Consider the following 16,383-nt stretch of genomic DNA (forward strand, 5'->3'; position numbering starts at 1 on the left):
GTGAGGATCAAATAGAAAGTTTATATTCTCTAGGAAGTATAGGAAGCAATCTTAGCCATTCATCTGCTTTTTTAAAATTTTGGACATGTGGGCTTTTTCGTCATTTTACATTATCATATCTTCTTTCTAATACGACTCTAGATTCTGTTACCTCTCTTCTTAGTTCATCAATTTCATAACAGAATTGAAGATTCTATAAGCCTAAATCGCAATCGATCGCAAATTCACCTTTTTTCAAGCAATAATCTTGTTTTGTTCGTCAATTCGATAACCTCAATGTCTTCTTCAGACTCTGTTGGTAAGTTTAGCTTCAATTTTGAGTAATTTTTTGTTATTTTTTTCCGAAATTCATTGTTTTACGTTTTATAATTCGTCTTTCTGTTATTAATATTTGATTTTTCATAAGTTTAATTGTTATTGTTGTATAATTTAACATAATTTGTTCGTTTTGTTTCTTCATCACTTATTGCGTTTTAGTGAAGAGTTGCGTTTTATGATTTGATTCACGTTATATGCATACAAACTTTAAATTTAAGATTGATGTAATATAAAGCAATAACTGTCATTGTTGTACAATTTTAGAGTTTTGTTCGTTTCATACATTGTTTTTTTTTGTTCATCATTTGATGCGTTTTACTGAACGTATTGCATTTTATGCTTTTATCCATATTAGTTCATATACAAACTTTAAAGGTCTGTATTTTTAAATTTTTATTAATATATTTTGAGATTTAACACCAAAAACATTATTATATAAGAGGTATTGCGTTTTATAGTTATTTGTTAATTGTTTCAGATCACATTTCCAAGTGGGAGGAACGTGTATGCTTAAACAATGGAAGAAAGTTTTTCAGACCTAAAGTCAGTGGATCCATTACACCTGCTGTTGGAATGTTTTTTAAATCATTTGATGAGGCTTTTGCGTTTTATCAGAGATACGCACTTGCTGCAGGTTTTTCTGCAAGAAAAAATACTTCTTGGAAAAGTGGTGATTTAGTGAAAATAAGATATATTGTCTGCTCAAAAGAAGGATTTCATGTTAGCAAAGAAATAGATTCTTCTTCAGTTGATGAAAATAGTAAAAAGATTGTTAGACGTAATAGAGGTTCAAAAAGAGTTGGATGCAATGCTCATGTGAAATTAATATTAGAGAGCAATAATATGTTTGAAATCTACTACTTTGAAGAAGAACATAATCATATCTTTGTTGAAGATGAAGATATTCATTTCTTGCCTGCTGCCAGAAGTATTGATTATGTTAAAGAAAGTTTTATATTTGGATTGTCTGCAATCAATATTGGACCTGTTAAATCATTCAATATTATGAAAACAATGTATGGTGGTTTTGGTGAAGTTGGTGCTAGTAAAGTTGATTGTAAGAACTATAGAAGGGATTTGAATCTTTACATAGAAGAGTATGATGCAGAAATGGTAGTTAGGCGTCTTATTAGGAAGAAAGAATGTTCTCCTGGTTTCACATGTGATTATGTTATTGGTGAAGATAGAAGAGTGAAAGGACTTTTCTGGGCTGATGAGCAATCAAAAACAAATTATATAGTGTTTGGTGACATAGTTGGTTTTGATGCTACTTATAAATCAAACAAGTAAGTTTTTTTTTCATTTATTGCGTTATATATTCCTGTTCTATTTTTTCTAATGCTTTATTAATTTATTTTATGTAGATATGATTTGGTTTTTGTACCATTTATTGGGATAGATAATCATTTTAGGAATGTCACATTTGGTGGTGCATTACTTGGTTCTGAGACTGCAGATTCTTATAGATGGCTATTAAGGTGCTTTGTTAATGCTTTTGGAAATGAGCCTAAAGTTGTTGTTACTGATCAAGATGCTGCAATGAAGAGAGCTATTAAGGATGTACTTTCAAGACGTAGGCATAGGTTATGTATGTGGCATATATGGGAGAAATTGAAGACAAAGGTATTATACTGTGTTTTATGATATAATAAACTGCAATTTTTATATAGGTTTATTATTGCGTTTCATGTATTATACAATAAGATCCCCAAACATTTTTATCAATAGAATTGCTTTTTAATATAACAAAACAATTGCGTTTTACCATTAATGCATTATATTTATCATTTTCATTATATTGCGTTTTAAATTATTGCGTTTTATGTTTAATAATTTTATTACTTTTTATACAGGTTGGTCCTGTTTTGTCATCAAACATTGATTTTAATACAAGAATGACTCACGTTGTTTGGAATGATACTATTATTCCAGAAGATTTTGAAACTGGGTGGCATTCAATAATGTCTACTTTTGGATTGGAAAATCATGAGTGGTTAAAAGATATGTACGATCTTCGATTTGATTGGATTCCCGCTTATTACCATGGAGAGAATTTGGCTGGTCTTATGCGTACTACGTCTAGATGTGAATTCGAGAATTACTTCTTTGGTCAGATTTGCAATCCAAGATATACACTTATTGAATTTTTCACTCATTTTGAGACTACAATGGATTTTCAAAGGCATGAGCATAGGAGGAATGATCATGATACAAGGTATATTCAGTCTAAGACCTGGAGTGACTTTGTATTGGAGAAACAAGCATCAGAAATATATACCAAAACAATTTTTAAAGATATTCAGATTGAAATTGATGCTGACATTACAAAGTGTATGTCAAAGTCTCATGATACTGTGGGTGATGTTCAATATTATGAAATAAAGGATTTCAAACAGCCATGCACATCTTTATTCAAGGTAATTTTTTAAATTTATATTGTTTTAAACATCTATTGCGTTTTATTTTTTTCATCATTTGTTGCGTTTTATCATTATATGATCATATACTTAATTTCTGTATTATATTTATTATTCATTGCGTTTTATATTACATTTCACTAATTTTCTATAGCTTTTTAATTTTATTTACATGTTCAATACAGCAAACAAGAAGATGGTTTAAGTATAAGTTGTACTTGCAAACGGTTTGAACAATTTGGTATATTGTGCCGCCATATATTTTATGTTCTACGGTATGATGATATAACTGAGTTTCCTAGATGATATGTTCTTAGAAGATGGATGAGAGATGTTGTTTCAAATGGATCAAATCATTGCAATATTCGGTTTGATGAAATTGGTAGGAATAGTGAAATTGATAAAGTTTTTAGAGAAATCGTTGTTGCAAATGAGTATGTGGTTAATAGGTTGGTTGGGGATTTAGATGAGTTGTGTCGTTACAGAGATCATATTAAAAGTTATATTGATAAAGCGGATGAGGTTATGGTTGCTGCGCCGCCTCCTAGTCGCAAAGAAAGATTTGCTGATATTGGAGGGAACTTAGAAAAGTCAGATTCTATGATTCGTGTCCCGATCAAAATAAGGACTAAAGGATGCGGTGTACAAAAAAGGATCAAGTCTAATCGTGAGATTGCAATTCAGAAATCATCAAAGATCCAAAAATCGTGTCGTGTATGTGGTGGAAAAGGACATAACAGTCGCACATGTAAAGATAAGGTTTCTTCTAATGCTATAGGTTCTAGCAATACAATGTAAGTATGTATACAAATTCTGTCAAATTCTGATATTAATAGAAAGAAAAAATGTTTGTCATTGCGTTTTATGATGTATAGGTTTCAGCTCTTTTTGTTATTGCGTTTTGTGATATCCTCCATAAATATCAGCTTTTTTTGGTTAATTGCGTTTTATGATAACAACAGTATATTGTTATTGCGTTTTATACATAGAACAATATACTGTAAATGGAATTTTTTGGTTATTGCATTTTATTATAACACAGATCAAATTAAACATGAAATGCAAGTGGATATCATTAACATTGCGTTATATAGATGATGATAGTTAAAAACAAAGATGATGTTTACAAACCACAAAATTAAATAAAAATTACTAGCAAGATCAGCATCATGGATCAAAGTTTGTTTCTTCTTCTTCAGATGAGAACCCTAAGCTTCCATTAGGGATTTCCTCACCACTTTCAGATTCAGTCCAAAGTTCAACCTGTGAGACTACTGCCTTTTGAAGCTTCTCTGCAAATTTGCTAGCAGAGTTGTTAATGATTCGTATTTCAGATAATTGCTTCAAAAATTTTATATCCTCACTGGAAGATATGTCCTGTGGGTCATATATCTCCACATCACCATCGTCCCAAGTAACTGAAACTTTGAAAGTTTCCTCAATGAACTCCCAAGATGTAACTTGGGCTTCTTCAGTTGCAGTTTGATTCGGATTTCCAAATCTTTTGTGTAAAATTCTGAATAGTGCGGCTGTCTGATTTGTGTAACAAGCAGGTGGTATACCTATTTCATTCATCCTTCTCAACACATTCTCATTGCAGTTTTGAAGAACAGAAGCAACGGAATGGTATCTTATTTTTTTCCATCAAGAAATTGAAGAACGAAATTCTCTCTCTTTAACCCACCAAACTGATAGTTGTTGATTAGCCATTTAGGGTTTTTGTGTGTGTTTGTTGTTGGGTATTGGTGTATGAGGAATGTGAAAATAATTTAGGGTTTTTGTTCTTATATAATGGATGGTAGAGGGATTGGTATCAAGTGTGTTAATAATAAAAATGATTATATGTTAGTTTTTTCTTTGAATTGATTGTTCAATCATACAGTATTTTATCAGGAATCCAAAAGGCTTTTTAAGGCTTTTTGTGTAATCAATTTCTTTGTCATTAAGCTATCAGTTTTTTCTTTGTTTTATCAATTCCTCATTTATTATTATTTTATTTTATAACATTGCGTTTTAGAAAGAGTATAATATATTAGTTTTTATGATTGTCATTATTGTCGTTAAGCCTTTATTTTTTTTTCTTTATAAAAATAGTAAAAAAAACGTTTATTGCGTTATAAAGATATATTGCGTTATGTGTTTGAAAATTGAAGTCAAAGGTATTATACTGAGTTTTATGATATAATAAACTGTAATTTTTATATAGGTTTATTATTGCGTTTTATGTATTATACAATAAGATCCCCAAACATTTTTTATCAATAGAATTGCTTTTTAATATAACAAAACAATTACGTTTTACCATCAATGCATTATGTTTATCATTTTCATGATATTGCGTTTTATGTTTAATAATTTTATTGCTTTTTATACAGGTTGGTCCAAAATGAATAATTAGGAGACACTTTGTAATGCGTTTTAGAATAAATAACTTATGTCAACAACAACTAAATAGACAATGTTGAGTTATAGCATACTATTAAAATGTTGCGTTTTATCATAATAGCATTTCACGATATATGGGATACATATTGCGTTTTAAATAACAAACAAAAAGTAGCATTTGTAACTCTAAGTATATGTTTTAAAGCAAATATATCAACAAAATATTGCGTTATATGAAAATTATGCTAAAAGAAAAAACATTGCGTTTTATAATAAGTAGCATTTCTAAATCAAAGTAAACCAGCAAGATCAAGAAAATATTGCGTTATATTAAAATTATGCTAAAAGAAAAAACATTGCGTTTTATAATAAGTAGCATTTCTAAATCAAAGTAAACCAGCAAGAGCAAGCCTCTCTTTAATCCTTTCCAAACTAGTGTCATAAGATTGTTTTATAAGCTTCGCACTGAGGTTCCGAAACTTCTTTGAGTCCTCAATAACATAATCTTTGTGTTCGTTGATTTCGTGCAATAATATCTTTGCGATGAACTTTCTTCTTAAATCATTGAGTTGTGCGGTCTGCTTGTTCACTTGTTTTTTGTTTTTACCCTTCTTGATAATTGCAGGTTCTTCATATTCCTCATTAAACCCACAATTTCATTTTTCGACTTCTTCGCCATTATAACATTTCATATGACGCATACAGAATATACCACAGTCAATGCCGTTATCTTTTGTCCTCCATTTCATCTCCATTCTAACAGGGGTTATGCCCTTTATATCATCTGCATTTTCATATCCAACAGATTTAAGGTAACCTGCCAAAGCATTCCTCTACAGAAAAAAAAACAAAAAGATTAGGTGGTTTATATTTGTGTTTTAAAAGCATAAGTCGGAAAACTTACTGTATTTTCAGGCACATCAGCATACTTTTCTTTTTTCTGTGACCGCTTTCGCACTGTTGTCAATGATGAATATTTGTTTCTCTTCAAGATTGAATGAGATCACAAAGAAATGCTCTGAATGGAGAATCGGGACAAGGATAATTTTAAAATCTTTTATGCTTTTTAGCTTTGCACCTTGAAGAATTTTTTCAATGTTCTTTGTGAACGCTTCTATCATTTTTTTCTTCCTTTTCAGTTTCTTCCTTATCACTCGATGTTATAGCCTGCATTAACATTAAACAAATTAACATATTATTGTGTTTTATGAAGGTAATAAAACATACAGTTGCGTTTTATAAAACTTCATTCAAACAAAGTATACATTGCGTTTTATGAAAGAAATAAAACTGGCAATTGCGTTTTATATAATTTTATTCAATCAAACTTCAAAAAACTTCATTAAACATATATTATTTCTATAAAACAGACAAATTGCGTTTTATAGATCTTACCAGCATTCGAATAGTACGGAAAAATCTTGGAGTTTTGTTGTGTTTTGATCTTCTTTTTTCTTCTTCATTCAAAATATATGCCTAACAATTGATTACTTCTCCGATGATTTCCAATCCTGGCCTCATTGTTTCTGCACCATATCTTGACAAAAATACATGATCTTTAATTTCATAGAGAGTGTCCCTGCAAAAAAAATAATTAAATTATAATATTTTGATTTTTGTTTTGTGTTAGTGTATATAAATGATTTTTTACGTTATTTCTCCTTCTGCATGGAAAGCATATCCCGATATGTTGTTTTCGTGTGCCGTTCTTGCTTCCTTCATTGCTACTTGTCTTTGATAGTATGGTGAACAAAATACTTCTGGTACATTTTTCTCTCGATCTGGTCGTACCATCTTTGTGATTATTTGTTCTGTTTTGGTTATATCACTTGTTGGTTGTTCTTGCTGAACTGATTTTGCAGGTGTTTTATACGGATCTTCTTGTGGGTTGAGGAATGATGTGTTTTGAATTAGATCACTGATTTCCTTTTCAGTTTTCTGTTCTTCAATTCTTTCAAACATTGTTTCTATTCCAGTAATTTGAACTTCTTTTTCGACTGTTTTATTTTCAGATTCCGTTTGAATTTCGGTTTGTGCAGCATGGCGAGTAGTATCAACTTCCACTTCATTTTCATCCACATTTGAAGACAACTGAGAAATTTTCAAATCAAAGGATGGTACCTCATCATTTTGATTTTTTTTATTTGATTTTTTTCTTCTTCATCTGTCTTTTTTATTTTCTCCAACATTAATGATGGAGTTTCTTCGCTAAATGATGATTGTACCAATGAAGGGTTTTCAATGTGTGTTTGCAGACTCGATGTAGGTTCATTCTCAATGATTTTTTCTGGATTGGAGGGTTGGACTACAGCTATGTTACTTTCATTGCGTTTTGTAGCATCATCATTGCGTTTTACAATCAATGGAGTTGAAATGATTTGATTTTCGGTGTATTCATTTTGGCTCAAATTTTGAAATCTTGATGGTGTTTTGATCAGAGTTGAATCAACATTAACTTTCTTGTGCTTTTTAGCTTGATCGTTGAATTTTTCAATCAATGGCGCCCATTCGTTTACTTTGTTATGAACAACTTCATTGTTTAGATATTCTTCAATGATCTCATCTATGCTTGATTGGATGCTTTCGAAAACTTCTTCAAATCCTTTAAAATGAAAATTCAAGGCAGACACAACATATTCTTCATTTGATTTTTTACCTTCAATGTTCTTCATATTTTCATCGCCACTTTTTGTTGAATGAATGTCAGAAAGACCTTCACTTTGAATTTGTGATGGCATGAAATTACGCAATCGGCGTTAACTGTCTACCCACAATTTATCTTTATTTCCTATTGATGGTTTTATGAAGAATTGCCCCCATGATCCTCTACTTTCTGTTTGTGTTTTCTCAGTTTCATTGGTTTTAAGTTAGCTGTTTTGAACATCCTCTTGATCCTCTTGTTCAATCCAGTCTGTTGCAGCTTTAAGTAAGGTGTTTCCATCTTCTTTCTCTTCTGAGTTGATATTGATGTTTGGTTGTTCTTCAGCATCGTCTTCATCTTTTTCTTCAAATTCATCTAGAAAAATTTCTTCGTTTTCATTCTCGGATTCAGATGGATAAACATAAAATTCATCCTCCTCCTCATCTTTCTTTTTTTGTTTATTCTTTCTGACATTTTTCTCTTTTTTCTTTTTATCCATTATAAGACCTCTCCCCTCATTTTATGCAGCAATTTCCAATTCATCTTCAAATTCTTGTAATGTTGTAGAGTCAATTTTATCTAGAGAGAACTCTTCAGTGTTTTCAGCATCGTCAAATCCTTGTTTTTTGTAAGCATATAGAATCTGTATGAATCATTGCGTTTTAAAAAATACTCAATACTAATTTTGTTGCGTTTTATAATACAAATCATTGTAAACAGCTTAGACAACTAATTTTTTGTAACTTTAAATAAATTGTGTTTTACACAAACATTGTGTTTTAATAAAGCATAGTTTGAAAAAATATATATAAACAAGTTATTGCGTTTTGTACCTTTATAAACGTTGCGTTTTAAGCAAACAAACAAATAATATAAACAAGTCATTGCGTTTTGTAACTTTATATACATTGCGTTTTAATGAAACATATTTTAAACAAAGAATATAAACAAGCAGCCTAAGCAAGCATTCAGCAAATATGTAGCAATAATGAAAGATCAGATTTCATACCACTAACAATGCAATAGGTCCATTGAAGAGCTTGTCATTTCTAGGCCATTGTCTTCTTGTACGCCTTAGAACATTCAGAATATATTCACACCAATTAAAATCCTGGGTTTTTTGTCACTTTTCATCGATGGTAAGAATCTTTGATTAACGTTACTACTTTGCATTGCCTCTGCCATGACCGTAAAAAATATAACCAAGAAGTTTAGTTTGAACAGTCTTCCAATCTCATTTCTTGATTTTAAATATTTAATCAAGTTGGCAGCATACATTCTCTTCAAAATATCTTTGCTGAATTGACCGCGCTAGAATTTAATTATAAGATCAGTTTCTTTTGGTCTCAATTTTTCCTCAATCTTTGTTTTTCCATTTGGTATTTGAAATACCTTTTGGATCAATTCAGCTGTGATCTTAATCTTTTCATCTCCAGTATTTATCTCATCATTTTCAGCATCAAAGTTTTTTACCAGCCAATATTCGAATTTGCGTGGAACTGAATGCAGCTTGAATGATAGTATGCTCTCAAACCCTATTTCTCTAACAACTTTCCTTTGCTCTTTTGACAAATTTTCAATATAATCTTTTAGATTATTGACTGCACATCTTATGATGATTTTTTTTCCGTCGTAATCATAATATGGTTGTTGTTCTGGTTGTTCTTCTGTTTTATCTTTCCTCAATGATCTCTTTGGTTTTGATTCTGCCTTTTCCTTCTTTTGATATTTTGTCTGTTTTACTCTTGGTGGTGGATCAACAAAATCATCATCTGATATACTGAAGTGTTTTAGAAACATATATTTTTTTTCATGAAATTTGTTTAATGCGTTTTATGTTACCTGAATTTACTTGTTGTTGTTCAGAAGTATGCAGAACTATAGCTCGACTAGTATTTTCATCCTTTGAAACAGAATTTGTATCTTCTGAAGATTCTATCACTACTTTCTTTCTTCTCCTTTTTTGTTTTTCCTCGTGTTTTTTAACTTTAAACAGAATAATGAAACAATGTCAATTAACAAATTTAAGATAAAACGCATTAGCTAACACTATAAAGATAAAAAGCAGTAATTCACAGTTTTAAGATAAAACACAATACTTTACATCCTATTAAATTTAACACAGCAAATTAACATTACATAATCTCATTTTGTTTTTTATGATATTTTAATATAAAACGCATCAGTCAAGAAAAAAAAGCATTTGATACAATATTATGATAAAACGCAATCGTTAACAATACATGTATCTCGGCAAATTCAAAGATAAGATAAAACGCAATGTTTTAAAATTCAATTACAATTATCATAATAATATTCTCTTTGTTTCTACAAATTTATTAAGATAAAACGCATTAGTTCACAATATATAAATCCCATAAAAAGCATTAGCACCCTAGGTCATAGTTTTAACATAAAACGCAATGCAGTCTCTAATAACAAACCTAATTAAGCAATTCAATGATAAGATAGGGATAAGATATCACTCATTAACAATTTTTGGGAAGGGATATGATATATTAGGTCTATTGCACTTCATAAAACGTAACTTGAATTCAGTTAAAAAGTAAAAATACATAAAATTACCATTGTCTGAAATCTCTTTGCGTTTTCTACTACTTTGTTGTTTCATTGTTGATTTTCGGCTAATATTTACTTGTTGATCTATGTTTTCTTCAACTGGTGATGTTTTTGGCTTCTTTGATGATTTAGGGTTTTGAGAGACGGATTTCTTTTCAGTAACTCGAAGGTAAACCTTCAAATTATCTCTCGACAAAGCCATGAACTTCAATGGAGTATGATTTTCTCAAATTTCTGTATGTTTGTGATCGTTCAATGGAAGTGTAAATGTCACACCCCGATATTTCCACGTATTACCGGTGGACCCGGTGGGGAGTATCGTGACGTAGTTGATATCATCATAGTCAAACAACACAATTTAAATGCACAGCGGAAGCAAAAGATGCATCACATTACAAACCGAATAAATAGTAATATCAAAGTATTACAAACGGACTGTAAAGGATCCACAGACGGATCAAAAGATAAAAAGATCATTGTTCAACAGACTTTAGCATCTAAAGCTTGCAAGACTTGGTTAATGATGCTAGGAGTGGCCAGCCTATTCCGTATAGTACCTGTACTTAGCCTTTTTGGGAAAATACGTCAGTTGACACTGGTAAATACAATTAACTGACTCATTTTGAAAAGAGTTTAAGAAAATTAGTTTGAATGCACAAGGCACAAAATATCTTTTATAACTTGGGACAATTATTTAAAAATAATCTTGTATACAGTTTTACTTATTTGTCGTCCGCCAGGGCCGGTTAGAAGAGCCGGACAAGATTAACTGACACGCCACAGGTATAATGCCCACAAGGTTGATTCCTTTAAGTGGATTACCAGTTTTTACATAATGCAACTGTCAGGTGTATGGCTATACCCCGTGCTTAGGTCGTGACCATTTCAAGAATGATGCCAAGGATATCCGGGACATGGTCATTTAACCCCCAAAGGCCATACACCAAATAATACAGATTAAAACAGGTTATGTAAATACATTAATCACAATCCGATTTAAATGACTACACACCCGACCAAGCGGTATTATTATAATACCATATCCCAAGCCCGTATAGGGAAAATAAGTTAAAAGTATTTACCTGAGCAAGTATAAATCACAAACAGCAAGTGCAAGTAGCTTTTACCGGGCTCCTAATCTGTCGCAGCCCCCGATCCCTAATCCCCTGGAACAGGCGGCCGCGAGCCAGTTTCGGTGGTATCACGTTATTGTCTAATTTGGCAGCGGAAATTTTCATCAGGACCGTAGTTAGGAAATATTTTATCAGAGTAAAATACCACATTTCCATATCATTAAACACATGGGTAAAACCCAAGTTTTCAGTACACACAATTTCATAGGGATACACCCTATTTTATTTAAGAAAAACATCTATTTCTTTTAGGTAACTTTATTGCCACTTTTCCAAGCCTTCAGTGCTGTCCAGCTGACTTCTATTTGGCTTTCACATTTTGTTACCTGAAACGCGTTTTAAAAACATTTTGTCAGTGGAAAATACTGATGAGTGAATCCCAGTTTAATCAAGTTGAAATAATAATCATTTTACAGTATTGAGGGCACATCCGCAATTACATTTTTTTCCAAGATATAACAATTCACATCAGCGGTACTGTCATACTCAACTTGTGGAAAGTTACCACGCCAGTAACAAATTTTGTATACAAAACCCCAACATACCCACTATAATTGTATTCTTACAAATACTCAATAACTGCTTAGTATATATTTAATTAAGTGAGGTTTTGTAAAAACATTTAACAAAAAGAGGATTACTCACATTGCTGTTTTAGATTATCCGTAAGGGTTTCCCGATGACAATCTATAAATTACACAAATGCACGTGTGTTAATATAATAACCCATCTTAACATTAGTAATACCCTCCCCGAGACGGCATTCCAACGACTATGTCGGGCAGACCCACGACAGCCGTTACGGAACCCTAGATTAATCGGGCAGAGTATCTAATACGTCTCCAGGGGTTATGATACTTACATCGTAGCAGAACCTCGCTATTTAGGGGGTATAATACCCGTGTATAAAGCCTACAATTCAGAAATTGAGATTGAGAAATGATTTTTGAACGATTTCTGGTTGAACCCGATGGCTCCTTTATATAGTTGCTGAACCTGGGCCTCTCGCGGCCCGCGAAACACACAAATAGGGCCTACGCAGCCCGCGTTGACTCCGGTCAACTGCGTAGCTTAGCTGGGTCATCAACTAGCTTGTCCGGGTGTTGGGCCACGTGGCGGCCCAGGGCCGTGCCAGATTTTGGGACCCTCGCGGCCCGCGTTAACTAATCGAAAATCTTACGCGGCCCGCCTAAACTAAAGAAATCAACGAAATCAGGTTTAAACCTTTATACCGCCCGCGTAAGGTTGGGGTGGGGTCCTACGCGGCCCGCCTCAGCTTAATTAAACTTGTTTTTAATTTATTTTTAATGTTACATTGTATTTCGGGCTCGGTTTTCACATACGGGTATATTTTGGGACATATTGGGATATTTTAAAATATATTAGAGTGTCGAGAAAATAATCGAGGGTGTCGGTGTAGTTAGGATTGTTACATAATCTGGAACGAAGGTTTTTAATAACCTATTAGATTCCTAACGGGTCTTTAATTAAGCCTAAACTTAGACCGTTAGTTTTAAAAGAAGATACGGTTCAAAACGCACGATTAAGCGAAGACCGGATTAGAATGTGGTTTATACCCGACAAGCTTGTATACTTGTCTAATATGGGTAAACTAAACACATTCTGGATTTTGAGATAAAAATGATAAGGTTTGACCCGTTTCGGCTAATTTATGCAAACTAGTTACATAAACCGCACCGAACGCGAAAAGTGCGTAACGGGTATCCAAAAGAGTCATGAACAGGTTTCCTAAGTTAATATGCCCTAAATATGTTGTGATATCAGTAGGATATCTTCCGTTATGCCCAAAATGAATTTAAACTCAAACTATGCCCCGTAGGGGTATTTTGGTCATTTAAAGCTTTAAAAGAGTTTAAATATAACTCTGAGTTTCAGGTCTGATGTAATCAGCTAAAATACTTAATTTAATAAGTTATATCAGTATGGTATTGCATATATGTGAAATTTATTAATTATAACCAAACTATGCACCGAAGGGCATTTTGGTAATTTCACATAAGCTTTAAAGGTCAAAATTAGAATTCTGAGTTTAAAACTTTTGCTTACTATTAAATTATGAAAATTTACTTAAAACATCAGTAGGTGTCAAACCTTATATGTTAAAAATAGTTTTAACTTATACTATGCGTTAAAAACGCGTAAAAAGGCGATTTTAAGCGATTTTCGGGTTCTATAAGGAAAGCTGATATTTTCATCCTTCCAGAAAGCTTAAAATGTTTTATTTATCATATAAAATCAGTAGCAAAAAGTTTGGTATCAAAATATTATGTAAAACTCATTCTATAGGCCAAAAGGGCAAAACCGACAATTACCGAATCAAAGCTAGAACCCTATGTTATGCTCAGCCTAAAAATAAATAAAAATCTTCAAAAATACAAAAATATTATTTTACATCAGTGGGTAAAAAGTTTGGTATAAAAATTTGGGTTTAGATAGGCTTTATGCTAACTACGCCGTTTAATTAATAAAAAACTTTCTAATTACGCTATTGAGCATAACTCCTAATCTAGACCTCAAACTGATGTGAAAATTTAGGGACATGTTTATATTTCAGTAATAAAGGTTTCTATTCTTTCACATTTTCAAAAATATCATTTTAAGGTCTAAAGGGCATAACGGTCAACATTTAGGCATATAACGGAAACATGCATATGAATCGGATAACTAATGAACCAAGTTGTATAATCACAGAGGGTTATACTAACATGAAACCTGGTCCTAATAAATCTCTAAGGCATTTCTAAACTATGCTCTAATGGGTCAGAACTGAAAGTCAAAGTAGAAGTCCACTTATGCGACTTTCGGTTCCGAACCGAGCTTAAACTGAAAATTGTCGGGTTGAACATGTTTAGACATGTTCTTACATTAATTACCAAGTTATATGAGTGATAAAACTGGTTGCATGGCTTCAACATTGCTAATTATGTGTTTATTTGAAAATTAGCTTTCTGTTGACTTTTTATAATTAACTTTGACCCGACAATTGACCTAGTTAGAATGGGAATCAGAGAGTACCCTTTTAAGGGTTTATTACCCACATAATTACCAACTCAAAGCCATTCTTAATTCGAGAATTGACTGGACCATTAGTGATTAATCACTAAGTCAAACCTTAATTACGACGGTTTGACTTTAGGCCATTAAACTAAGTAAAACTGAATTAAGAAAGGTTAAGGACACTTACTGAAGTCCTATGCACGACTAATGATCTCTAGGAATTGGTCTTGAGCTCCAGGAATCTCCAGAAAATGAGTTGTGAAAGTTTTCAAGTGCAAGTCCAAGTTGTTGCAAATGGAAGTTCTTATATAGGAATTTTAATCACATAGGATCATGCCAAACAAGTCTATGAATGATTCCTGATCATCACAACTGTCCCTATTGCATGAAATCCCATTTGCACAGCCCCTGGTATGTAAAACAAAGCCTTTAAGTCGGTTAAACATGCAAAACCGACACCTGTGCACATTTTTCTTCGCTGCAGACTATTACGCGGCCCGCGTAAGACCTTTAAAAGGTCTACGCGGCTGGTATGGTTCCCGGGGTCAGGTTACAAGTTTCCAGTATTTGCATGTTTGGTCCCTAGTCCTTTTTAAAGTGGTTTTAACTTTATTTCTTGCACTTTTAACCCTCCAAATTGAGTTTTAAGGACCTTAAGACATAACCAAACTTTGTTAAGTCCTTGGTTAGTTTCATGTTCACTCGAAAAGCCTTAAATTTCAACGTTGACGCTTTTAACACCTCATATACGAATGTTAGCATAACTTTCTCATACTTTATCGAAACCATGTGAATTTTTATCACTTATTTTAGTGAGTATAATTAATCGTTACAAAGCTTTGGGTTTGCTAAAAGGTCACTCAGAGGTATAAATTAAACATGTTGACACATCTAACCCCTGTAGTTTGTAATCTCTCACTTTCTTCCATAATTGGCTTCGTATGATTCATAATTCATTCGTTTAAGGGTATAAACATCGCGTATGGTTGTTGAAAGGTATATTTATCCATTGTTGACACTTTGAATCCTTATACACACGTACATTCTTTGTTTGTCAACTTTAGTCCCTCATAAGTTATCTATTACACGTTTAAAGCTCATGACACGTGTCGATATTATATTGGACATGAAATTGCGAGGTGTTACAGTAAAACGTAATGAACTTTTTTTCGAAGAGTTTCTGTGTATAATCAACGGCGGTTATTTTGGAATTTGACGATAATACCCTTGAAAGCCCGGAGAGCGTGTTTAAATGACAGTTTTTAATTTGATTTCAATCTAGACCGTAGATTGTGCAATTGGACGATCATGATTGCTTCCTAGCGAAATAAACTTCCTATCATATCTCCACCCTATCTATTAGTGGTGAATGATGATAAATAGTGTCTTGATACTAAAATGAGCCACTCCTTTTTGATTGGATCAATGGGGTGTTGTTGTTTTTTTTTTTTTTTCTCAAGTGATTTCTTAATATAAATAAATTTAAAGACAACAATAAACCCTAAAGAAGTAGTGGTGGAGTGGTCAGGTGCATCTTTCATTAACGGATTTGCCTAAGTTCGAGACATGCTTGGGGCCAATATTTAGCTATTTTTTGTTACCCATTTTTTTAGGGCCAATATTGGGCTTGATTCTTAATAATTTGTTTAATTAATTTCTTTGATACTTTGTTTCTTAACGGCCTTTAATCAATTTTTTTTAGGGAGGGGGGTTTAGGTTTTTTTTTTTTTTTTTGAGGGGGGGGGGGGGTGGGGGCTAGATTTTTTTAGCTATTTTAGGTTGTGTTCACATTGGTTCTCGCAATAAATCGCAATAAAAGTGGTTCTTGCATGAACCTTACCCTATGACATTATGGTTGAAAGTTTTTAGTTGCGTACAGTTCTACTCAGTT

At 32.4% G+C, this 16,383-nt stretch overlaps 2 protein-coding genes across 2 annotated transcripts; one reads left to right on the top strand and one right to left on the bottom strand.

Moving 5' to 3' along the window:
- Positions 1–276: 276 nt before the first annotated feature.
- On the top strand, positions 277–3,533 carry LOC110876671 (protein FAR1-RELATED SEQUENCE 5-like). Its single transcript, XM_022124835.1, has 6 exons — positions 277–298; positions 797–1,604; positions 1,683–1,941; positions 2,172–2,735; positions 2,921–2,949; positions 3,053–3,533. The coding sequence occupies exons 1-6, from the start codon at positions 277–279 to the stop codon at positions 3,531–3,533; spliced, it is 2,163 nt and encodes a 720-aa protein (XP_021980527.1).
- Positions 3,534–7,987: 4,454 nt separating this feature from the next.
- On the bottom strand, positions 7,988–10,543 carry LOC110876670 (glutamic acid-rich protein-like). Its single transcript, XM_035977106.1, has 5 exons — positions 10,348–10,543; positions 9,604–9,747; positions 9,154–9,533; positions 8,352–8,404; positions 7,988–8,228 (listed from the first exon to the last, which is right to left on the bottom strand). The coding sequence occupies exons 1-5, from the start codon at positions 10,541–10,543 to the stop codon at positions 7,988–7,990; spliced, it is 1,014 nt and encodes a 337-aa protein (XP_035832999.1).
- Positions 10,544–16,383: the final 5,840 nt, after the last annotated feature.

Source organism: Helianthus annuus, chromosome 9 (assembly GCF_002127325.2).
Source record: "Helianthus annuus cultivar XRQ/B chromosome 9, HanXRQr2.0-SUNRISE, whole genome shotgun sequence".
NCBI lineage: Eukaryota > Viridiplantae > Streptophyta > Magnoliopsida > Asterales > Asteraceae > Helianthus > Helianthus annuus.